At 33.9% G+C, this 27,244-nt stretch overlaps 1 protein-coding gene across 2 annotated transcripts in view; it reads right to left on the minus strand.

Moving 5' to 3' along the window:
* The window catches only part of LOC119612218 (trinucleotide repeat-containing gene 6C protein), a 58,477-nt gene that overhangs the window by 16,675 nt on the left and 14,558 nt on the right, over nt 1–27,244 (minus strand). For both annotated transcript variants that reach the window (XM_037967956.1, XM_037967957.1), the window contains exon 2: nt 25,011–26,227. In XM_037967956.1, the coding sequence (XP_037823884.1) occupies nt 25,011–25,637 (627 nt within the window). In that variant the 5' untranslated portion in view covers nt 25,638–26,227. The remainder of the gene's footprint in view (nt 1–25,010; nt 26,228–27,244) is intronic.

The raw sequence follows: 27,244 nt of genomic DNA on the forward strand, positions 1-27,244 counted from the left end.
ATAAAATCACACTTTCATATTCCGAATTTCTGAAATAAATTAAAGAATGCAATAAAAACGCCAAATTGTTTGTTTTAACAAGTGCGAAAAAAATTTTGTATAAAAACCAGAAACAGCAACAACAGTATGAGTCAAGTAATTGATGATGATGGTCATATTCTACATACAATCATACCACAGTTATTTTGCAAAAGAGGAAGAGAATTCGAGAGAAACGGGAAAAAACTTTTAAATCGTAACTGTACTGGAAATAAATAAAATAACAAAAACAAAAAAGACCAAGAAGAAGAGGCTTGTTTATTTTTCTTTTCTTCCTGCATATTCTTAAAGAAAACAGAAAAACAATGCATACACATACAAATAACGCAGCAACAAATTGTCACCAACATAATATAAAAAATAAATAAATAAACGACCACGACAATAACAGCAAAACCAACAATGACAATAACAATAATAATAAAAAAGAAGCAGAAGAACAATAACAACACACTGAAAAGCAGCAACAGCAACTATAACAAAACACAGCAAAAATATCACAAAAGTTGACAACCTGAAGAAATACATAACAATAACAAATTGTGAGTAGCAGCAGCAACAAAAATATACAATAACTACAATGCAATAACATCAGCGGGCAGGGGTGGTAAAGTGAAATTTGGATATTGCAATTAATTAAAACTATTTTGCTATCATAAAGATATTCATCTGTCACTTTGACATATGACGTACATATATCATTCTATTCCACCAAAACCTCCTTCTACTAAAAGTCTGTTTCTCAATTTCTATTTTGCCAAATTTCAGACTGATAAACAGTTTCGATATAAATATTAATATTTTACAAAATTCACCTTTATTGCAATAACAATACATTTTCCATCCCTGTACAACATCCAACCATAAGGCCGCCAAGAATTTTGCTACAGAATAGTATGTAGGAGAGGAGTTTATGGTAAAACAATAATAACATGAGTAAAAATAAATAAAAAGAAAAAAAAATAAACTAAAATAAATAAATACAAAACGTACACAAATAAATAAATAAAAAATAACGTTAAAAAATAAATAAAAACTTAGCAATAATAACAATAACAACAGCAGAAAGAAAACAAAAAAAAAAAACTGATGGAGAAAAACATTCAACTTCAGCAAAAACAACAACTAAACATACTTTATTATTACTGTTGTTTGTTTTCGTAAATATAATTTTCTGTTGTTGTTGTCAGTTTTACTATTTGCATTTCGTTGCAAAAATAAACGAGGGTTGTTGGAGATATACATATGTACTTCAATCCATTGTCACAGGTTGTTACATCGCAACAACCAAACTAACTTGGTCGCATATTCATTACCGTAGTAGTCTCTACGACCAGGGACCCAAACTAAGGGTGTACAGTACCGAACTTGCTATTAACCAGCCACTTAGAGTTACCCTTAGCCAACCCACTACCCAGATGACAAGCTATTTTTATATGTGCTTGTCCTAGGAGAAAATAATTGTCAGTTCATAGAATACAATACTAGTCCAGAGGAGCCAATAATATGTACTACATGACAATGTTCCTTTTCGCTAAAGTTCTTTGGGATACTTGGGGATAGAAAATGGACTAATGTCTCTTCTCTTACTTAAAAAAGGGACACTGAAGTGAAGGCTGTCTTCACTTTAAAAGTTTAAAAGGAGTACATCCATGGCGAATTCGAATTAGAATCATCCAGGTGGTTAGGCCTTAGTGAAAATGAAGGCAACTGTTGGAATCATTGCCTCTGTCGAACTGTTGGGTGTCGACCAGCTCGAGTACTTGAGCAAGTGCTTGCCACCTGCATGTAAGATACACAAAGGGGCGTTGGTGAGTCGTTTAAGAAGCTCACACTTAAACACATTGAAAAGACCGCCGTGAAATAAGACCGTCACGGCATGTGTTCATGTAAAGCGTTGGAAAAAGTTCATAGTGTGTTCTTGACCTCTAATAGGTCGTTTTTGGAAGACCGATTAATTTCTAAATTGTTGATAGATGTCTAAGTGCTTAATTTGAACACCTGCCTTGACGACCTTATTTCACGGTGGTCTTTTTTACCCACTGGGTAGACTTGGGACGGTCTACCACGCGCCCTAAATACTTCTATGAAGAACTCAGGTGGCATTTTTAAAACATGGCTGTACCGGTCCATGTGCAAGCACTTTGCTGAAGTATTCAGCTATCTAATCTCTTGTCATAGTAGCAATCACTGGTCGAAATTCAATAGAAGGGGAGACAACTCCAACATCATGTGAAATCAATCTTTCGGTATATCGGAAGGTGACCACCCTTTTGATGTCATAAAAGATTGCATTATGTAAAATGCAATCCCCATCAACTAATGACCCATTCCAGTGCATTCCTTAACCTTTTAAAGCCCGCTCAACCACACTACTGAGATGGCTCCGCTGATTCGGCAACAGCACCTAGTAGTCCAAAATACCCAACCAATAAATCAGGATCCCTCTGTATGTCAGATAATGTGACAAAGGATGTAGGAATTCCCAAAGTCAATTCGAACCAAATTGAGATGGCTACAGCACCGAGAACTTCCCTGAAGTAAAAGGTCTACTAAAACAGTACTAGTCTCCTAGCATAGGAGACTTTCCCGATCGTTTACCAACTATAACAGTTCCATTCTCAGACCATAAAGAATGATCTACGGAATAACAGGCAACTACCAAGTGTCAACCTGAGAATTCCCCATCCTATACTGCCACTACTACACGAAGACTAAAAGATACTCAACGGGTTCAGAAATCCAGCATAAGTTGCTCTGTCACATCACCCAGTGATGGCAACAGCACCGGTCAGTCCTTAAACCAAAATTATCTATCCGCGAATATGGGTTTAATCCCGAAGAAACGTCAACCAACTGACTAGCCAGGACGACCCGTAGTACCAGATTATCTGGTGCTCTGGTTCGACACCATGTCAAATCATTTCAAGGAAAGGCCGAGGACACATTTGATCATCACCAGTTTATAGTACCAGCAGACTAGAGGTGTTGGTAGCACCTCTTTTCCCCGGGATATTGCAATAATATCAATATGGAGATTTCGCCAAGGTAACATGCCCCCGGGGGCAGACAAACAGGAATAGCAAGAGGGCTACTTCATGAATGGGTTCAGTTTGTATAAGTTCGTAGCGTATGTTCTTAATTTCCGACATATGGGTAAATTTTTGCTGCAGATATGGACATTGTATGAAGGTCTATAGGAAACTTTACAGGAATTGCTGCAAAATTTATGAACCTTTTCTATAATATTTCCACTTCTTCAAAATATTCTCCAAGAACAAACCTCGTTTCGAATAAATGCCTGTTTTATTGTATGAGTTCAAGTCGGTGTGAGTGTCTAGAAGTAAATGTGTAAGTAGTGATGTATGAGTATATCTGCAGTTCGGGGTAGCAGACCCAAGACATAATCTATTATTAGTGTTCCTTTGGAAACTTCTAGAACACCATACATCGATCAATAATGGCCAAATGATTCTCTAGTGGTTTAATAGAAAATTATGACAAATCTTAGGAACACTTCAGCTACATTTGAGATTTTCTCTGTTTTAAGACGAATCGATTCTTGACAAATTATACTGAAGCACTTGAATAGCAAGCTCTCTAAAAGAGAGAGAGAGACAGTAACTCCTTGCTAAACCGTTGGGTAGTTGATGATGTTTGTTGTTATTTTGTTAACGCAAATATCAACGCAGTGAAGGCTGACAACGCTAAGCTGGGTAACAAACAATAATAACACAAAAAAAATCCCCATACAATTCCTATCCAATACATAGGAAATTAAACACACACATACACTAAGAGAAGGGGGAAAGGGGAGTCAGCAGAAAGGTACTGGTATGAGGAACAGTTTTTAGTGTAAACAAAAACATGAACATACACATACACTCATACTCATAAACTAAAGAAGCAAAAAGAAAAAAAAAAAAAACAACACACTCGTCTCATTGACACTCACACACAAAGTGCAAATTGAAAATGGAGAAGGAGAATAAAAATAAATAATAATACTAACAACAACAACACACACAAAAAACAACTAAAAATGTAAACAAACTGATTATCAACGCAGCCAATGAATAAATAACATAAACAAAAACAACTTCCACGATGACAACCATGGAAAACAACAAATGTATGTAGTATTATATAGGGTGAGGAGGGGGTGTTGTGCAAGATGGGTAAGGAGTAGATTTTGGTGTTGAGATGAATATATATGTATATAACAATAATACCAATAACAACTATAGAAATTCCCCAAAGAAAGCACAATTTTTGTAGAGTGAGTAAAGTAGAGTTCTAATAATACATTTATTTATTTATTTTTTTGGAGAATATGTATTCACATACCGACGATACTCGCACTTTTAAACTCTCACCTAAATAATTTTTTTTTTCTACACATTTGACTAACTGTCATTTTGACTGACTGAATGAATAAACAGCAATAACAAACAAATATAGATAATAAATATAAACAACATACCACATCAAATTTTCTTACTAATGATATGAACAATTTACCTGCATATGTATATACAAAATTGGATACTTAAGGGATGTCACCTAAAATTTACAATAAATAATTTGAAAATTTAATTTATGAATTCTGAACAATTATATCATTTGTTCATTATTTTCGGTCCGGAATTTTTATCTTTCTAAAATCATATGTGGACGCAACAGCCTCTACACATTTAAATGCCATGGTAAAACATTGTATAAAAGTAAGAGAAACGATGAAGAATCGAGCTCAATCTGATGTCTAAACATGGTTCGACGATTGGGTTTCTTAAATCAGAAACAGATTAAGTCTTCTGTGCAACTTCGATCATCTATGCAGGCAAAGACTGCCTTTCATTACAAATCATCCATTTTTTGTAGATACAAAGTCGACGATTGGCTCTCCAAGAAGACAAAAAGTTGAAGTTGTTTGGCAATTTCGTGCATCCATGTTCGCAGCCACTCTTTCGCGAAAAATCTTCTAATATTAAGAAGAAATTCTTCTGCTTCTTTTCTTAGCAAATTGATCCATCCATTTTCGACGATCTCAGTCTCCCTTTCATTCATATTTGTAGATAGAAACTCAACGATTGGGTCTCTAAGAAGACAAAAAGTTGGAATTTTTTGCAATTTCGTGCATCCATGTTCGCAGCCACTCTTTCGCGAAAAATCATCTAATATTAAGAAGAAATTCTTCTGCTTCTTTTCTTAGCAAATTGATCCATCCATTTTCGACGATCTCAGTCTCTCTTTCATTCATATTTGTAGATAGAAACTCGACGATTGGGTCTCTAAGAAGACAAAAAGTTTGAAGTTTTTTGCAATTTCGTGCATCCATGTTCGCAGCCACTCTTTCGCGAAAAATCATCTAATATTAAGAAGAAATTCTTCTGCTTCTTTTCTTAGCAAATTGATCCATCCATTTTCGACGATCTCTAAACAAGGTCTCTCAAGAAAAAGATTGAATTTTAGTCGTTGGTGTCAAACTTCTAGACTCTTTTACTTCATCTAGTTTGTAGTCGACTCTCTGGTCTCTCTTAACAACGTTCTAATAGGATTTTTCGACAAGATTAATAAAGTGTGAGGAATTTCGATGAAAGGTCTTTCATGGCATAAAGAGAAAAGAGCAGGTGGGGTCTAAGAAGAGGAAAATTTGAGCTCTAAAAGAAATATTCCATGGAAAAGAAATAGCACAGTATAATCACTAGTGTCATAGGCTATTTCATAGACTGGTCTGTAAACGGGTTCTTTAAGGAAAACAGATTTTAGTAGTTCCAACCATTTTCTTTTCAATTAAGAATTCGACGATCTGGTTTCTAAACAAGGTATTCCCAGAAGAAGATCGAATAGTAATCGTTGGTGTTGCAGATATATGAAATTTTCATTGCTAATTATTCCAATCATTTTCTTTGTAGTTGCGAATTTGCCCCTTTGATCTATGTTTCTATGACAGCATTAAAAAAAACTAAAACAGCGGAATACTCAAAAAACAGATCAGGCAAAGTACAGAAACTACAAAGAAAGAAATACTTATAGAGTTGCTTTTCCAAATAGGACCGAGAAAGAATAACCACAATTCGTATCAAAAGCTTATTCATCCAGCCCAATTTTCCCAGATATTGCTCATGGTTTCTGGTTTTATTTTGTGAACGACTAGGACGGATGTTACTCTAAAGGATGTTGGTCGTCTCAAGGTTATTCGCATAGCATTTGTCTTTAATGAAATCTCTCAAGGGAGAGGGTCTAATGGGATCAAATCGGAATTCCAATTGATATTGTCATCATGTCAGATACCAAAGCTAGTAAACAAGAGATTCATTGTTTGACGGGCTGTATACCATGGTATATAATCCAAGCCGTAACCCATAAGTAACCAAGTTTATAGGTTCTATTTCAGACCATAAAAAGTCCGTAAATATGGGTATGTAGCGTTCGCCGTAGACTGAAATGCCATAGCGTTAATGAGAGAAACGGGTGAACTGAAAGCTCTGTGGAGTCATGAGGATGGAATGAATGTTTCCGATCATCAGACGCGACATTTAGACATATTTGTTGACGTAGTCGCCGAGATTTGGCAATTGCCAAAAATAAACCGCGACGAAGTGGACGATCTTTTGACTTCAATGTGTCAATTGTCCAAATTTTCATTATATCAATTCTTAAATGTAGAATTTTTGAGATTGGACACTTTATCGGTACGCACTGTACGATGATGGCGACCGTGAGTGTTGCTCACCAGCAAGGGTTCTGGAGTAAATCACCTCATTTTCGTCCGCAGTGGAATGATACTGACGGATAGTGAATGTTTCGTATAGAAAATATATATGTATGTTTCAGCAACTTTGGAAATCTTTCCGAAAAAAAACACGCAGATCTTGCAATCGTACTTCAACTATTATCTAATTAATCTAGAACGCAACTTGAATTGGACTTTGCTGGGTGTCTTGGCTTCTGTTCATTAGTTAACAAATCACAACAATTGTAAATTTGTATGAGTTGTAAACAATTTGGAACACACCCACTCTCCTCTATTTACACTTGACATGTACAAAGTTGAACTCCACAAAAATATCTGGTTCGTGCAAATTTGTAAATAAGCAAATAAACATTTCTATGATTATTATTATTATCAACGGCAACGACAACAACATCATTATTATTATTATTGATATTATTCACGATACCAACAACAACAACAATAGTAATCACTAGTCAAATCAAATGCTTACAAGTAGTTGTTGCAGTTGTATGCTTATACTCTAATGACTTGTAGAGCAATAAAAAAAAACCAATAACATGTTTAAGGTGTTGATGGAAGACGACTTGGAATGAAGACTACTAAACTAATTCCAAAGATTTTCTAGAATTAGAATTGCCTGATATTTCCTAAGCTAGACTGGAAAATTAGCTGTTCTACTTGGAGTAGTTTTTTCCATCTTTTCCAAATCTAATTCCTACCGGTAAGTAGATCTAGAAGAATCTTTCATATTTCGAACAATCTGCATAACTTTATATACTACAAATCTTTGAACTGCCATTACATACATCAACTTCAATCATAATTTTCTACTACCAACACTATCTAAATAACATTCTTATGACCCAAACACAATATAAACTTCAATCGCGCTGTAGGGTACATTGAAAATGAGGAAAACTGTCTATCGTTTTAAATGTTGTGTGCACTAGAATGTATAAAGTACATTCCACACGAACCTCAATAAACATTGTTGCAAATAGTACATACATTGTGTCCATCAGTCATGTGCACATGCACATTCATGTTCGTGTACTAAATTAAATCTACGCGCCTTTATCTAATTTAAGTATGTAGGGCTTTCTTTTTATATACATAGATGTATTTGTATTTTTTCGCTATTGTTAGTAAGTGTATTCGAATATTTTTATGTTAATTTTGTCATAGATGCTATAAATTTAGAGTTACCAGTGGAAGAAAGTAAATGGAAAGAGGGATAGAAATTTTCGAAAATTTAAGGCGAACACCTGCCTTGACGGCCTTATTTCACCGTGGGTAGACTTGAGACGGTCTACCACCCCACATGGTTGTGCCAGTCCATGTACAAGCACTTTGCTTGTCTTGTCATAGTAGCCCCGTTGCTGAATGACAGGCAGCATGTGCTCTATTGCATTATTTAAATGCATTATTGCATTATTTAAAATGCAATCCCCATCAATTAATGACCCATTCCAGTGCATTCCTTAACCTTTTAAAAGCCCGCCAATAAATCAGGATCCCTCTATATGTCAGATAGTGTGACAAAGGATGTAGAAATTTCCAAAGTCGATTCGAACCCAATAATTTCCCCAACAAGTTGACTAGAAGGCCTCAACCATATGACGAATAACATGAAACAATATGCATCCTGTTTAGATGGCAACCGCACCGAGAACTTTCCTGAAGTAAAAGGTCTATTAAATCAGTATTAGTCTCCTGTCGGGCAGAGAGGTCTTTCGCAATCGTTTACCAATTACATCATTTCCATTCTCAGATCATAAAGAACGATCTATCTACGGAATGATAGGCAACTACTCTGTCTGCAAACAAGAAACCAATATCGGTCTGAAGGTTTTAACACCAACCTGACACCAAAGCTGACATTCCATTCCATAAATTTGTAATCATTGACAAGAATTTGAACCTTGATAGTTGAAGGTCTAAACGGTGGAATTAAACAAACATCCATTGGATTTCTTCAAACCTATGTTCAAAATATAAAGTAAAATTCGAGAATATATCGTCCCAATGTGAAATTATGACACTTCTACTGCAGATCAGTGATCATATTCAAACGATTGTAGGTTTTACATTGATGATAGGAATGACCTCTGCTGGGAGGTCAATTTGGACTGGACTACAATTTGGTGTATTCTTGAAGAGAGCATTGGGAATAAACTCAACTCAACCCGAGAATTCCTCAACATATACTGGCGAATTACTACGAGAAGAGTTCGAAATACTGGGTTCAGGAATCCCGCATAAGTTGCTCCGTCACATCACCCAGTGACATCTGTTGAGATGGCAACAGCACCGGAGAGAGAATCCAGACTTATATATATGGCATTTGGATATGTAAGTCTTTAAACCAACAATCTCTCCCCTCGAATTTGGGTTTAAATCACAACCACTACGTGGATCCCAAAGGAACCTCAACCAATTGACCGGCCAGGACTTGGTTCTGGGGACAACCGTCCACGTACAGGAAGCAGATTTACATCTACGAATGTCCATTAAGAACTGCACAGTTTACTCTGTCGGCAAACAAGGAAACCAATATAAGTCTGAAGGTTTTAACACCAACCTGACACCAAAGTTGACATTCCATTCCATAAATTTGTAATCATTGACAAGAATTTGAATCTTGATAGTTGAAGGTCTAAACGATGGAATTAAACAAACATCCATTGGATTTCTTAAAACCTCCATTCAAAAATATAAAGTAGGAAAGACCTCTGCTGGGAGTTTATTCCACATATGGACACCCAATGGAAGAAGAGAGGAATTTGTTGCGTATAAACTTTCGAGCATTGGGAATAAACTCCCTAATTTCAGAGGAACACATTCCTTTGCTAGAACAGTAAAACTCACCTCATATTGCGAGGGTGTCGATAAGTATCTTCGCCCTCTCCTTAACGCGGTCGAGTAGCCGCCAAAAAAGCTTTCGAAGCACTAGCCCATACCAGACACATTCGACACTTGCAAAATGGGTTGAGTCTAGCGGTCAAATCACATTGTATTTTCATGGCGAGAACACGAATACCATACTGGCGGTCCTTAGGTAAAGTTGTTGGAATCAAAAGAATTCCATACTTTCCAAAAAATTGCTATTGGATCGGCTTCTGGCCGAGTTAACGTTGAAGAACACTGCTTTAAGACCATTGCTGGGATGCCATCCGCTTGATCATCCATTAAAAAAGTCGGAATTGAAAAACTAAAATTATCCTTTACTCTTTTGATGAATGACCAGATGGGGAGCAGTAAGAAACTTTGGAAGAAGAACGCATCAAAATGAGATTAGTTCCTGTGTTTTTGCGATGCTTCAAGAAAAGTCATAATGGAAAAGCTAGAATTGTCCTTTACTCTTTCGATGAATGACCAGAAAGGGATCAGTAAGGATTATTGCACGAAGCATGCATCAAATTGATAATAGTTCCTGTGTTCTTGCGATTCAAACAGCGTCGCTGCAGTGTAACCTTATTCAAGAACATCGATCTCAAGAACAATCTTGGCGTAGTCTTCTGACAGCCTCTAAACTTCAATTTAATCAGTTTATACTTTTATCCGGTAGTTACACCATCAAGTTTTTGTTAACATTCATAAGAAACTTTAAAGCCAATGTTCCAAAAATGTTATGGTTTAAAAATCTTAACACCTGGCAACACTTGCTGACATTTTACGCGCAAAATAAACAACATTTTCATACTCGTATATTACAAAAACAAGACGGCCATTATTATTGAGTAAATAATATTTATCTATGTATGTATGTATGTATGCATGAAAACAATAAAACATACATATTTTGTACATAAATTTGTAAATAACAAATAATACGACGAGTAACAATAATAACAACATCAATGGCAACGCATCATGCAACGTGTGTCATTTGATGCATATTTGCAAGAAGTTGTTGTTATTGTTATTGCTGTTGTTTCATAAAATATATGCAAACAATAACAACAATATGTACATATGCATATATACATAAATATATGTATATGTATGTAGGTATGAAGAAAAATACCCAGAAGTTCGGTATTAAGGCCCCACAATCTTCTCTCGATTATAAAGGCGCCCATCTAACTTTAAAACTTAGCCTCAGCTTTTCGGGAAAGTCATACAAATGTACGACACAAGATCGTTTAATGTATTTACCTCTTCAGTCAACTCCATAAAGGGTCTAGATCAATAGACTCCTTTCTTCTGAAACGTAAAGTGCATTTCACAAATAGACGGACGGACGAACCGGGGAAGATCGTTCAGAATATACATCTTTTGATCTACGAACGATATGCTGTTGTGTAATCAAAAGAGACGATTGACATCGCGCCAAATTAATCAATTAGTTAGACATACATCATAGAAGTAATACATTGACAACTGCCAAAACCGCCGAGTTTTTATGTTGTGATGATCACCATCATCATGATGATATTCATTTGTGTAATAAAAATATGCATGTATTTACAGTTGCGTTCAAAATAATAGGAGTGAAAATTTCAAAAATTTTAAATATAAACTTTTTAGTGAAAGATTTAGATTTTTAATTAAATATTTTTATAATTTATTTATATAACTTGTTCTCTAATTTTTATAATCGTTATTTTAAATATTTAAGAAATTTATTTAAAAAAATATATATTTTTTTAAATTTATATACAAAATCTGTTGTTCAAAATAATAGGAGTATTCGATTTAAGTTCAAATATTTTTAAAATAAAAACAAAAACGAAGGGAATTTCATCTAAAATATTATTAATTAATGTGTGGCAGTACAGCATCAGTCATTTTTCTCAAGATTTTATTTAGAATTTGGGTATATGAGCCTCCGGATCTTAATGTCTTTCCGACAACGGTTTTGAGAGGCTTGATGACACATGTCGTGGCCGATTATCCACAAATATGCAGTTATTTAATCAGAAAACTTTAAAAGACGTTATATGCAAAGTCTTTTAACGTTTTGCTTTAGAATCAGTATGTCGACAACCATGTAATGGCCTACTTCCTATGGAACGACCTTCCACCAATATGGAATCAATAATGTTTTCATACCACAACACCGCCATTTTATCAAATTTGTTTATTGGGAATATGAGAACATATCTTGGGGTAATATGTTTACCTACAACATTTGGTCTACGATACCATTTTACAATTTTTACGACCATACCCTTTTTGTCAAGACCCATCGTGAATCATTCCTATTATACGACTTCTTTGAAAGTTGGTTAGAGCTTAATATTTTTCGATTAATGGACTTCCAATATATTTTCTGAATTCATTTAGATTAAAAAATGTAATTTGTTGTCGTGTTCATGCATTAAAAATTCATCCATGTATGAAACCACCTCTAAATGCGTTACTTAGTAAACTTTATGGGTTTTACTATATGCTTTATGGTCTGAAATTAAATTTTTTCAAAAAAGATTTGTTTAAAAATTGATCTGAACTAACTGAATATTGATCACGATGTTTAATAACTACAATTTGGCTTAGTTTCACTAATTTGGGACGCCCTAATCCGATTAATTTTAAAAAAATTATAAGCGCTTATCATATTTGATTAAAATGTTTATTTTTTATAAGAAATTTTAAAACATTTGACTTCCTAAAGTATTCAAAAAATCTTTTAATGAAATTAGCATGAGATTTTTCATTTTTTTTTTCGCGATATTTTCATAATTTTCAAGATATTTGAACAGATTTCATTTTCGTCAATTCTGACATTTTTTTCAGGATTTTAAATGAAATAATTGTGAACTGAGCTTAAAATTACTTAAAATCATCTAAATATAACAGTTTTATATTATATTTTTAATATTTACTACGAATAATGGAAATTGATCTAACTTAGGTTATATAATATACGGTACTCCTATTTTTTTGAGCAGCCGAAATCTGATATGGATTTTGAAAAAAGTGAATACCAAAAAAACTAATGAACCTATATAAAAAATTTCATTCGTTTTGTATTTTAAACACTTAACAAACAAATATCGTGAAAAAATATTGGATTTCTGTAAATGTTTTTTTTTTAATTAAGCTGCACAATTATTTTTAAGTCTCACTCCTATTTTTTTGAACACAGCTGTATGTATGAACAAAAATATGTTGTATATGTGAATGTATGTATGTATACAAATCCAATGTTATTATTGTTATTGTAAGTTGGATCAGTTACTCCTCTATAGAGTACAGTACACGGTGTATACCATATTATTGTTATTATTATTATTGTTGTGTACATTTTCAGTAGTATTGATGGTGTGGCGCGCTGTTGATACTGGCAACAACATTCTTATTTACATACACACACACACACACACGTACAAACTTAGTGCATCCCCACTTACTCTCAGTCAGTTTGTTTTTTGTGGTTCGTAGTATTTTGTAGTCATTTGGTAGTGGTATTTTACGCTGCATTGCATTGCATGTTGTGCATTCAGTCAAAAGAAAAACAATAACAGTGGAAGTTCAACTGTGAATTATTTTTTTTTTTTGTGCATGGTTGAGAGGGGCTGGCGGGTAGTTAGTTGCTTGGTTTAAGAAAAACGAGGTGAAAAATTCACCTAGTATGAGTATGAGAACTGAAGAGAGTTTGTGTATAGGGTTGTCGATTGGAATTGGTTGAGCAAAATTATGAGAAATTTTTGTGCTCAAAGTTTGGTATTTTGGAGATAGGATCCTGCGAAAATTGCGCTCGTTACTAAATGGTTTATGTATTTCAATAATCTAAGCCGGGGGACTACTTACATGGATCATGTACTCCAATAAATTTGGTAGATTGAAAACTTCTTACTCTGCAGGACATTGTTATGCAGTAGCATTGTTCAGAGTAAGCTCTCACAACCCTTAATTTTTATACTATTCACATTCGAGAGAAGTTGAAAGACCATGGATTCATTTATGTCCAAAAGTTTTCGAATAAATATTCTATTCTCTTTACTATTCTAGTCCGATGAAGATTGATCAATATTAACTTTGGGACGAAATACAACTACACTTCCTCACTTAGGGTCTTCTGAAGTTTAAACTATGGACGGACACCCGATTCTCCATCCACTCTCTTTCATTCAAATTGAGAGTTTTTTTATCTCCCTGCTCGAAAGTAGTTTAAAATGGGTCTTTTTTAAGGCTTCAACATTCGCTTCCAGAAGGTAAAATGTTATCGAATATGCTGTTGAAAGCGATAACCTTTCCCCACGACATTTTGAAGAAAGTAAACATCTTCGTCCACCTCAGCAATAGTGGAGTTTTGTCTTAAGAAGTTTTTTCATCTGGTTTCCACTTTAGTAATAGTAATTGTTTCTCTTTGAAATCTCCGCCATTAATCACATATTTAACTATTGCCTTTGGTAGCTGAAAGTTGTACTTTTGATTCACCCTTTGGTAGAGTTTGCGCTGTTTTGAAACTTAGTTTCCTGATCGCAGTTCCTTACAGTGCAACGGGTGTTCGAGTTTTAAAATTTCTTGGAGTCGGAACTTTCCCTATGTTTATTCCTCTGCAATAATAGTGGAGATTTGCATTTCTTTAACATACAATGTTCCATACTCTTCGGAGCATATCATTGACTATTATTTTGTGGGCTTCCATCGGTTGTTTTTCCAACTATTTTTTAGCCACTGGCTTCCTCTTTAGTAATGTTAACTCTTTTTCTTTGAAATCTCCGCCATCAAGCTTCTCCTGTTTGCTTCTTTAAAAATTATCTTTTGGGAGTTAGTACCTATTAAGTTTCCGATGTTCTAGAACTCAGTTTCAGTTTCGTCTGTGAGCACCTTCTACTCTTTCAGTAATAATGAAGGTTTGTTTTTAGAAACTCCGCCATCAGCTAAAGATTTCGCTGAACTCCTCTCTTGCTTAGAAGGCGATGTCTTAAACGTGTTCATGTATTCGGTTTGACTCTCCAAAGAGAGGAACATTATGTTTTGGAACATCTTCCAAATAATACACCCTAATACTGTTTTTAGAAGGGATAAACTTACAATGATCATTCGCTTCAGAGTATATCGCTGATTATTGTTTCAGTGGACTGCCAGTTTCTTCGACTGGCGAAGTACCTCAGGAATATCTTTTCCGCATAACAACATGTAATTTTCAACGTTCTTGGAGTCGGGAGATTCTAATTCCTCGGTTGACAATGTAACAACTTTCCCCACCTTTCTGTATGACAGTTTGGCGAATGTGTACCCCATCTTCCTCTTCAGTAATAATGCAGGTTTGTCTTTAGAAACTCCGCAATCAATTAAAGATTTCACCGAAATCATATCTTGCTCAAAAGACGAGCAAGATATGCTCAAAAGATGAGCAAGATAATGAGAATCGTTCTTAAATACAGTTTGACCCTTGAAAGGGTAATGAGTTTGAAGCTGTCTAATGTCCTGACATTACTATTTGCTGTTTTCCAACTGTCTCGTAGTCTCTTTAGCAATAGTAGTTGTTTCTTTTTGAAATCTCTGTCTTTGCAGAAAGGTTGAGGTTGTTAGACGTTGTACTGTAAAAATCTTGTTTTCTTTTAGATCGGAAGTATAAAAATAAGTCGTTTACCTTTACTAGTTCATTCGGCCTTTTTCAGTTGGCTACAAGAGAGCTTTCTCTTTTTTTATAGAAAGCTCCACCATGAGGGTACTTAGTTTCTCAAGTATTTTATGTATCCCAGTGTTAGCTATTTCATATAAAGTCTTGTAGTTCCTATCGTAGTTTAAGTCAGAAGATTTGGATTCCTTGTTTAGTCTTTCTGCTGGGAATATGTAAACGGAATCAAGGGTATCGTTTGTTCTCCTTGAGGCACTTCTTATCAAAACTTTGGGATTATATTTGAAGATGTGGCCACATATCGGGCAGAAGCTTTAAAAACGATGTGCCAGTCGTGCAGTTCTCTTTCTTGATAAATTGTTATGATTTTACCTAGACTACGATATCCTTATCTTCTGGCAACCCTATAAAATGGGTGTATAAGTGAGAGTGTATGTTTTTTGGGAGAACCACAAGAATACGAATGGAAAAGGAAAAAAACACTTTGCATTGCATGTGCAATATGAGCTTGTGTGTTTTTGTTATTCACTATGACGATGACAACAAAAACAACAATAATGATGATGATGATAATGGTAAGAGAACATGATGATGACATTAGTATTCATGTACATATGTATGTATGTAAATATATATGTCGACTTGTTTACTTATGTGTACGAAGGACAGGCGCATACTTTTGCGCGGGCTTATCATTGACAGCCAAAGAATTGAATGAAACGTATTTTTTCACATTTTCATTTGTTTTTGTTTTTCTTCTTCTTTCTGTTATTACTTTTTTTTTTTGTTGTTTTGCTGTTCTTTTTTTAATTTCTGCTGAAAAAATAACACGCATACGTAAACAAATAACAAGTTTGAAATGAGAAAAATATGAAAAAAATTGATATGAAACAAAAAGCAAGTGTAGTGGTATTGAAGTGAACCTTCCTTTTCCTTTTTTGCTTAAGGGAGGTCAATGGGTTTTCGTTAATTGTCCAGCTAATGAAGTGGAGTATGTGATGTCATTTTGCTAAATTTATTTTGTCATTTCATTACGTGGGTTAAAAGATAATTGGTTAAGAGGAAAACTTAATGTTGAATGAATATTAATGGAAGGGTATTTGCTGGAGAATAGTTCGAAATTTCCGCTTTATTAGCACAGTTAATAAGGTGAATATTTGGTGGTAGGTTGGGTTGTTATTTTGCTAAATTTGTTATTACAATTATCTGGAATTAATATAGGAAAACAACAAGTGTTATGAGGGTAGATGGGAAATGTTGTTAAAAGTTTCTGTTTGGAAAAATGTGTTCGTAGTTTCCAGAATATATTATACAATCCTTTCGTTTATGAAGTACCCCTTTTAATTGTACCCCTATTGGCGAACCTACCTCACCCTGGAGTTACTGTAATCCTGGTATATCGAAGTCCATCGAGACTATAATCTAATAAAGTCATTGGACAGAGAACTTAACCCATCTGCTACCACGGGAACCAGTGGTATGCAGGGCATTGTTTCGGACTTTGTCTTGTTCTCGTTATTGAGATCACTTACGAGTTCGTGTGGTGTTTGTGGTTAAACCCCCAAGGCAAATAATGTTGCATGTCGTGTTAATAGTCAAATCCTCTTCTTTATCATGGTGCGTTCAGGGTTTACTCAGTTTATACCAGACTTACCGTAGTGTGTCCCCGATGAGATCGTTCTGCGAACTACCAAATATATTTCTAGGTAATATTGTTGAATCAAAAAAGGACATTAGTGTAATTGTGGAATGTCGTCGATGAATGCTGCAAATATAGTTTGAAGATGTACGGATATTAAGCAACAGAACTGCAGTGGTCAGTGTTTAGAGAGTTCAAGCACTTGAGCAAAGTTCTTGTACATGGACCGTTGTCAGAAATGTACAAAACATGCAACCTGCACATTCTTTGCAAGTCACAAAGGAGTGGATGAGGGTAGTCTCTAGCTTACCCAGTGGTTGAAAAAGTTTCACCTTGAGATAGGGCTATGGTTATCTTTCCTGAAGCTTTTAAACTAAGTTAGTGGTTTAGATCTGCCATTATTTTTGAACTAAGGAATAATAGATTAGAATCCATAACAGTAGATCGTACTTTGTTGATGGATTGACCTTGTTTTTCGTTCTACAACACGGAATCTATAGAATCGTTACCTTTCTGCGTTCCAGCAAGAGATTGCCCGATGGATTCTAGAAACGAAAATTTGTGATCTTTACCTTTCAAGTTTGAATCACTTAGACTTTCTTCACACCGATCAACAATATAAATTTAAAGTTTTAAAAGTTCCAAAGTTCAGAAAGGATATGGTAAAAAGTAGGGTAGTCCTATACCTTTCTGCCCGATGGATTCTAGAAACCAAAAGTTGTGATCTTTACCTTTCAAATTTGAATCACTTAGACTTTCTTTACACCGATCAACAATGGAAATTCAAAGTTTTAAAAGTTCCAAAGTTCAGAAAGGATATGGTAAAAAGGAAGGTAGTCCTATACATTGTTCTATAGATTCGTTACCTTTCTGCCCGATGGATTCTAGAAACGAAAAGTTGTGATCTTTACCTTTCAAGTTTGAATCACTAAGACTTTCTTCACACCGATCAACAATAGAAATTTAAAGTTTTAAAAGTTCCAAAGTTCAGAAAGGATATGGTAAAAAGGAAGGAAGTCCTATATCTTGTAGTTCTATTTGATGAAACTATAGAGTTTCTCTAGATTATAGAGAACATCAAAAAGTTGATCAACTCTCCTTACAAGTTTAACGATAACATTACAGATCAATTGTTAAAGATTTATTTATCATAAAAGGATCACGGATTCTATCAAGGTTTCTAAGTTCAATCTTAAATTATTACTTATTTGCAACTTTTTTACGCAAGATATAGTAATAACCCTCTACCTAGAAGACTCTCTTAATGAACAACCTGCTTGTGTACAGATTCGTCCTTGTCACTTTAAATAATTTTCAATTATTCCTTATTTATATAGATGTTTATAAAACCGAACACACTAGAAATACTAATGACGCTACATGCCACAACAAATATTGAAAATATCATCTAAACATCATTATTAACAACATCACTGCCGTCATCATTAACAGCAACATCATCATCATTATCATTAGCAACAGCAACGCTAATATCATCATTAGTTTCATTTGTTTATTATTATTTTTTTGTGATTTTGGGTGGAGTTGAGTCTCGTTACACTTGGTACCACAATACATTGCGAATATATGTGCACACAAGACCACTTGGTTACTATTTGTTTTCATTTTGTTTCCCTTTACTTGTTGTTATTGTTATTTCTGCTGCTGCTATTGCTGTTCTTGTCATATGGCAACATTTTGTTGTCAGTATTTAATGCTTTTTTTGTTTTGTTCTTTCTTTACACATGACCTCGTTCTAAAGTTTTCTGTGCTCCTGCTTACTGATGATGTTGTTTGTCAACAACATACTTTATTTTGCTAGAGAGTTTCCTTACACATTCATGCACCATCATTGTTATTGTTATTATTAATATTGTTGATAATTATCATTATTATTGTCATCGTAATCAACACACTCATTACCATTGAGATACTCAATAATAATAATAATAATAATAAACTGTACAAATTGTATCTGTATTTCTATACATATACATACATACGTATGTATAAACATCGATATAACTGTGTATCTTAACCTTATGATTGATAAATATTTTATGTTTTGCATTTGATTGGATGGAGTCTATTAAGGACGTATTTTATTTTGCTTTTAAGGGGGCCTTTATACATCATGGTTAAATTTTGATCCTTAATATTCTATGATTTGTCACGAATAGCAAAAATGTCCTTCTTTGCGAGTTACTGCAATTGGTGGTTTAAGGCTCCTCATCAAGGGAGCAATGAAGAAGATGCCAACGATGGCTCCCTGTACTGAACTAGAACTGAACTAGAACTGAACTAGAACTGAACTAGAACTGAACTAGAACTGAGCTAGAACTGAACTAGAACTGAACTAGAACTGAACTAGAACTGAACTAGAACTGAACTAGAACTGAACTAGTACTGAACTAGAACTGAACTAGAACTGAACTAGAACTGAACTAGAACTGAACTAGAACTGAACTAGAACTGAACTAGAACTGAACTAGAACTGAGCTAGAACTGAACTAGAACTGAACTAGAAATGAACCAGAACTGAACCAGAACTGAACTAGAACTGAACTAGAACAGAACTAGAACTGAACTAGAACTGAACGAGAACTGAGCTAGAACTGAACTAGAACTGAACTAGAACTGAACTAGAACTCAACTAGAACTGAACTAGAACTGAACTAGAACTGAACTAGAACTGAACTAGAACTGAACTAGAACTGAACTAGAACTGAACTAGAACTGAACTAGAACTGAACTAGAACTGAACTAGAACTGAACTAGAACTGAACTAGAACTGAACTAGAACTGAACTAGAACTGAACTAGAACTGAACTAGAACTGAACTAGAACTGAACTAGAACTGAACTAGAACTGAACTAGAACTGAACTAGAACTGAACTAGAACTAAAATAGAACTGAACTAGAACTGAACTAGAACTAAAATAGAACTAAACTAGCACTGAACTAGATTTTTTCGAATATTTGAACTGGTTGCCAGCTAACCTGGCGATGGCGATTCAACTTACCATTAATTCTGCAATCAGACTAAACACAGGGCACAAATCGAATTCTTGCATCTAGGAAGTTAAGCAACGAGGCAGCAATGTTCAGAAATTGGATAGCTCGAGTACTTGAGCAAAGTTCAGATTTCTCTCAGGAATGCGGTTGAAGAAACGTTTGGGTCTCTCGAGATGTCAAAATGTCAACACGGCAGGTGTTCCGTAAAGCACTTTGACATCTCGCGAGACCCAACCACGATAAACGTTTCTTCAACCGGATTCCTAAGAGAAATCTGAGTCCCACTCACCCCATGTTATAACGAACGTTTAGCTTTAGCTCCAAGAGGAGTGGAAAGGTTGGAAGGATGGTAGCTTCTACATTGAAAGATTTGGAAACAAGTCTTCTCTGATTATTGTAGTGTGTTATAGGCAGATATTACTGTATACACCTATCGGGTGATATATGTATGTATGCAGTATGTCTATAAGGACAACAAAGCCGAGATCTAAAATCTATCGGGTGTCTTCATGATATCTCGGTTAATCGAATAATGCCGGGTATCCCTGAATGAGAATGATTTAGGTCCCTGGATATAACGATATGAAATCAAGCGGGTGTCTTCACGACATCTAGTTTAATCGAATAATGCCGGATATCTCTGAATGAGATAGCGAGCCACTGCTGGACATAACAACTGTCAGGGAAATTGTATAGCTGACGAACTGACCAGGAATGCTGCGATAAGAAGGGAAGATAAAATCGACGCCTTTACTGGTATTTCCCTTAAAGATTGGTACTTGATAAGGTACTTGTTCAAACTGAACTATATTAAATGGCTCCAATCAGATGGATTAGCGAAACCAACGTTTTAACTTCGAGGTCAATCTGACCTCTATATGATGACCGTAGGTCAAGCTTAATGTTAAGTTTTCGTAGGGATCAGATACGAACGCTGTTATCGGTGCTATTGACAATCATGTCAGGAGAATGGGTATAGATTACAATTGAATACTACTGTAGATGTAGTCATAATGAGAAGGAAGAGGAGACTATATCTCATTCTCTGAGAGCAGAGAACATTATTTAGATTCTGCTGTTTCTGCTCTTTTTGAAGAACTGGAAGTAGTAATACTATAAAGGATCTCTACGATCACTAGAGCGTCACAACGGAACAGTCAGGAGGAACCACGTAACCCGTCGAAACTGGTCGAGCGGATGTAATTGGCTTTATTTCTCGACAATCGTTACTGATTCTCTAAATATAGCTTCCGTTTAAGCTAATTCTCCATTTCTGATCTATTTATGTAAATCAAGTTGTCCTTTCTCTAAGTGATCCTCTGTAGAAGCCTAGATTTTAAAAGTTCTTCGGAAGATCTAGAGGTACACAAATATACACTCCTGGTACCAAATTGACACTAAACTGTTTATATTTTGTCAGTACCATCCGTTGTCACTAGTGAGCTTACCACGTTTGTTAACATTTAGATAACGGATGTGTATAAAATTTAGATTTCGACAACGAATCGTTTGCAATGTTGACAACGTTGCGTTGTCAATATTACATAGTATTGTAGTACGTATGTAAACACTTTGACAACGGATGTTATTGAAAAATTATTAACTTTTTGGTGTCAATTTGGTGCCAGGCGTGTATATTTCCTTTTCTCTCTATGTATACCCTGAAACACTATTGTGGTAAGCAGGAATGTAAGCTCTTTTTAAAGAATCCAGTAGCAAATAAGTATTTGTTTTTCATCCTTGATTTTTATTAAGCAATTAAAACAAAGACCGGCATTTTAACCTTCTCATTCTGAAGTCCTTCAGGGAGAAACTTTGAAAACATCTTTCACGCAAGCTAATTTCGCACATACACATACACAAGTCAAGGCTTTTCTGTTGCGCCATACAGGATTAATTCCATAAATTCTTTTATTGAGAGATTTAAAACGAGAAAGAACAAACCGACAACAATAAAATATTATGTGTAAAAAACACAATAACCCTCAAATACGCACACAACAAAAAGTACCTATAAGAAGAATTTTGTTTACATTTTCATCAACGATTGCCAAAACAAAAACAAGAAAAACGAAACCACACTCCATTAAAACCCATGGTGGAGGTTTGGGGCTTGCACAATAGCACAGAAACACTTTTGCACAAACTCATCTTCATCATCATCTTCCTTGTTCAATGTTTTCAGTCAAACAAACACACATCCATACATACATACATTCATTTCCATACACAGCCTTCATCGTTGTGTTTTTTCAAAACAACTAAATACCCTTACAAAATACTACAACAAAATCATAAATAACAACAACACTACTACATTTTACGTGTACTACGTATAAGTACTCTCTTTTTTTTGTGTTGTTGTTCATACTCAATATATACTTGAATGAAATAAAAATAAAAACAACTACAACAACCACATCAACTAAAGGAAAAAGAACAAAAAAAAACAAAAATAAATAAACCAAAACAAACAACAAAAACTATATACAAATTATAATTTTCCCCCCCCATTTTTTTAGTTGTTGCTTTATTTTTCTTTTTTACCTTCATATCTATTACTCCCCTCAACCTCATCACCCCTTCTCGAAAAAACGTAGCATGCAGTTTTTTTTTTTGCGTTTAAATGCACCTGTTTGTTACGTTTAGTGTTGATTTTTTAGTTTGTATTTTATTTTCTGTTGCTTTTTTGCAATGTCATTTTACCAAACCTACTCTTTTGTTCACTCTTTACTCATACTCTTGTTGTTTACAATATTTCTCTTTTCATGCTGTTGTTTTCATTGATATAAAAGTTGAAAATGTGAAAAACAAGTAGTCAGTCAGAGTTTGAGGAACTGCTTTTTGTAAATTTGTGATATTTTTCATCGCACAGTGGGACTATATAAATAAAATATGGCATATGACATGCTATATCATCCATATGATGATGACCATGTAATGCCACCATTACTCAGACTTGGGAGATAATGATTATACAAAGTAATTCATGACGTAGTCAATTACAATTACTTGTTACGTGTAATTGAGCAATAATCAATCACAATTACTTGTAATGGTAAGTTTTCCCAATTACAATTACTTGTAATGTGTAATTGACCAATAACATATTGGTCAATTATGTAATTGTAATTGAAGTTTTGCTAATTTCACAATTCACATTATCTATCTATCTATCTATCTATCTATCTATCTATCTATCTATCTATCTATCTATCTATCTATCTATCTATCTATCTATCTATCTATCTATCTATCTATCTATCTATCTATCTATCTATCTATCTATCTATCTATCTATCTATCTATCTATCTATCTATCTATCTATCTATCTATCTATCTATCTATCTATCTATCTATCTATCTATCTATCTATCTATCTATCTATCTATCTATCTATCTATCTATCTATCTATCTACTATCTATCTATCTATCTATCTATCTATCTATCTATCTATCTATCTATCTATCTATCTATCTATCTATCTATCTATCTATCTATCTATCTATCTATCTATCTATCTATCTATCTATCTATCTATCTATCTATCTATCTATCTATCTATCTATCTATCTATCTATCTATCTATCTATCTATCTATCTATCTATCTTCTTATCTACTATCTATCTATCTATCTATCTATCTATCTATCTATCTATCTATCTATCTATCTATCTATCTATCTATCTATCTATCTATCTATCTATCTATCTATCTATCTATCTATCTATCTATCTATCATCTATCTATCTATCTATCTATCTATCTATCTATCGATCTATCTATCTATCTATCTATCTATCTATCTATCTATCTATCTATCTATCTATCTATCTTATCTATCTATCTATCTATCTATCTATCTATCTATCTATCTATCTATCTATCTATCTATCTATCTATCTATCTATCTATCTATCTATCTATCTATCTATCTATCTATCTATCTATCTATCTATCTATCTATCTATCTATCTATCTATCTATCTATCTTCTATCTATCTATCTATCTATCTATCTATCTATCTATCTATCTATCTATCTATCTATCTATCTATCTATCTATCTATCTATCTATCTATCTATCTATCTCTATCTATCTATCTATCTATCTATCTATCTATCTATCTATCTATCTATCTATCTATCTATCTATCTATCTATCTATCTATCTATCTATCTATCTATCTATCTATCTATCTATCTATCTATCTATCAATCTATCTATCTATCTACATATTGTTTCTAATTCGGTGCCACTGTGCATTGTTAATTTTGGTTAGAATTTCAATACAACAACAGAAAAAATTGTTTTTCTTTAAAAGAGAAAAACAATATTTTTTTATTAAATTGTTTACATCATTATTACAGTCTGTATGTTTTGTTGTATCTGGTGTTGTTTTGACTTTTTTTAAAATTCCCAACATAATTATAACAGATAGGAAGAACACCCAGGGCAAAAAATTAAATATTCCAAGAAAATTTTAATAGAGTCATTCATAGCAATGACACTGTTATTGAAGTCATCAATTTCAATCAAGTCGGGGATAACCCAGTTGATTGAACTTATCTGAAAACGATCAACTAATAACATCTCTTTAAAACGTTCTTTTTAATCTTTTGAATATGCACATACATATTTATAGTCAGGAAACCCAGCCATTTCTAGAGACCTATAGAGAGAAACTGATGTAGGTACTAACTGACTTTTGCGAGTTATCTAGGGCTTACGGATCATAGAAATAAGACATCAGATTTTATCAATCTACTAACGTTGAATGACTGGTAACTTTGTAATTTGTTTGGCAGTCTGACATAAATTCTTTATGGGTTTTTGTCTCCACTAAAAACTTATCATTAGTAACTAGCTAACTATCCCTTAACGAATACATTTTTGTCTCTTATTCTTTATTTATTATGATAAGAATGCAGAAAAATATAAAAACGTAAAATAAAAAAAAATGATGCTTAATTGAAATAAAAATAAAAACGAATTATTTTACTCTCAACAAAAACTATTGCTAGTGTATATACTCACCGCGCCAAAATATTTCATCTCTTTACTTTTCATTCTGCGATGATGTGATGTTGTTGGAGCTGCTGCCGCTGCTGTTGAGGTATCATAACCGGCAGCAGCTAGACCATTTAAAGCAGCTGCAGCAGCGGCTGCTGCAGCATGATGGTGATGATGACCATTTGTTGTAATGCCACTATTACTGCTGCCACTGCAATTCAGGCTAACATTTATACCACCACCACCCCCTGCCACACCACCTCCCCCACCAGCTATACCAGCCGCTAGAGCACTGGCACTACCACCACCCGCCTCCATAAAGTCGAAACGTTTGAAAGCATACCACTTGGAGGGATTCGGCTGTATGCCCTGATACAATTTGACCAACATTTTGTGTTTCTCTCGTCTGTACTGGGTCAACAAGACATTCATTTTGCGTTCGACCTCAGCCTTGCTGCAGCCAAAGCGTTCAGCAATTTCCGACCATGCGCGAAAGCGACACAATTTATCTTTGTACTTGGGATCGGCACGATTCCACAGTTCGGTATGTGAGCGATATTGTTCGATAAGTTCTAGAGCATCATCATTGGTCCATTCCATGATTTTCGTATGCATGAGGCTGTTGCGCAAAGAGGCCGGATTGAAATTCATCGAAAGCCGCCGCAGGAGACAGTTTGTTTACCTGTTGTTGTTTTGTTTTCTGTCTGTTCAAACTGTTTGGAATTTGAAATTGAGCAGGCGAATAGTTAAGAGAGTGTATTGTGTGGTGGGTTTTCTTTTTTTCCCCACTGATTTTCAACTAGAGTTGGATTTTCAAAGAGATATGTGGTGATATGCTATTTCTTTTTCTGTTTTAAATGTTGTTTTCTACTTTAAATGTATGTGGATTCTTTTTAACAAGTATATTGAATATTTTTTCATTTGTTTGGTGTTTTGCTATTTTTTATTTATGTTTTTTTGTTGTATTAAGTTGAGTTCCGAGTGTTTCTTTGTAGACTTATCAAGGAATGTTTTTTGAAATGCTGTAATAAATTTGTAACAGTTTCTGCAGCATGTTGATGATGTTTTCTTTCTTATTTTGTTATATTTTCTTTATTTGTTTCTTTTTGGAAAGAAGTCTTTTGGTTTATGTTTTCTTGGTATTTTTGTTTTGTTTTAATATTGAGGAATTTTCATTTGATACAAATCGATTCTTTGTTTTAAGGTTGTTGTAGTTGTTGTGGAGACTTTTTTGGTTTATGCTGGAAGTAGAGAGCGAGAAAAGAAAGTTGTAAAATTAAATTAAATATTTTGCTTAAGAAAATGCATATTTTGCGAATATTTAAATTGAGTTCATTTGAATGATTTTTGAAAGTTTTCGATTTTAGCAGTTAAATTTTTCGAATTTAAAAATTATTATTTTTCAAATATAAAACTTTTAAAACTTTGAAAGTTATAATTCCACAAACTAACTAACTAACTAACTAACTAACTAACTAACTAACTAACTAACTAACTAACTAACTAACTAACTAACTAACTAACTAACTAACTAACTAACTAACTAACTAACTAACTAACTAACTACTAACTAACTAACTAACTAACTAACTAACTAACTAACTAACTAACTACTAACTAACTAACTAACTAACTAACTAACTAACTAACTAACTAACTAACTAACTAACTAACTAACTAACTAACTAACTAACTAACTAACTAACTACTAACTAACTAACTAACTAACTAACTAACTAACTAACTAACTAACTACTAACTAACTAACTAACTACTAACTAACTAACTAACTAACTAACTACTAACTAACTAACTAACTAACTAACTAACTAACTAACTAACTAACTAACTAACTAACTAACTAACTAACTAACTAACTAACTAACTAACTAACTAACTAACTAACTAACTAACTAACTAACTAACTAACTAACTAACTAACTAACTAACTAACTAACTAACTAACTAACTAACTAACTAACTAACTAACTAACTAACTAACTAACTACTAACTACTAACTAACTAACTACTAACTAACTACTAACTAACTAACTAACTAACTAACTAACTACTAACTAACTAACTAACTAACTAACTAACTAACTAACTAACTAACTAACTAACTAACTAACTAACTAACTAACTAACTAACTAACTAACTAACTAACTAACTAACTAACTAACTAACTAACTAACTAACTAACTAACTAACTAACTAACTAACTAACTAACTAACTAACTAACTACTAACTACTAA

Source organism: Lucilia sericata, unplaced genomic scaffold, assembly GCF_015586225.1.
Source record: "Lucilia sericata isolate MDLA Ls3-8-SP2 unplaced genomic scaffold, ASM1558622v1 Contig001631F_arrow, whole genome shotgun sequence".
Classification (NCBI taxonomy): domain Eukaryota; kingdom Metazoa; phylum Arthropoda; class Insecta; order Diptera; family Calliphoridae; genus Lucilia; species Lucilia sericata.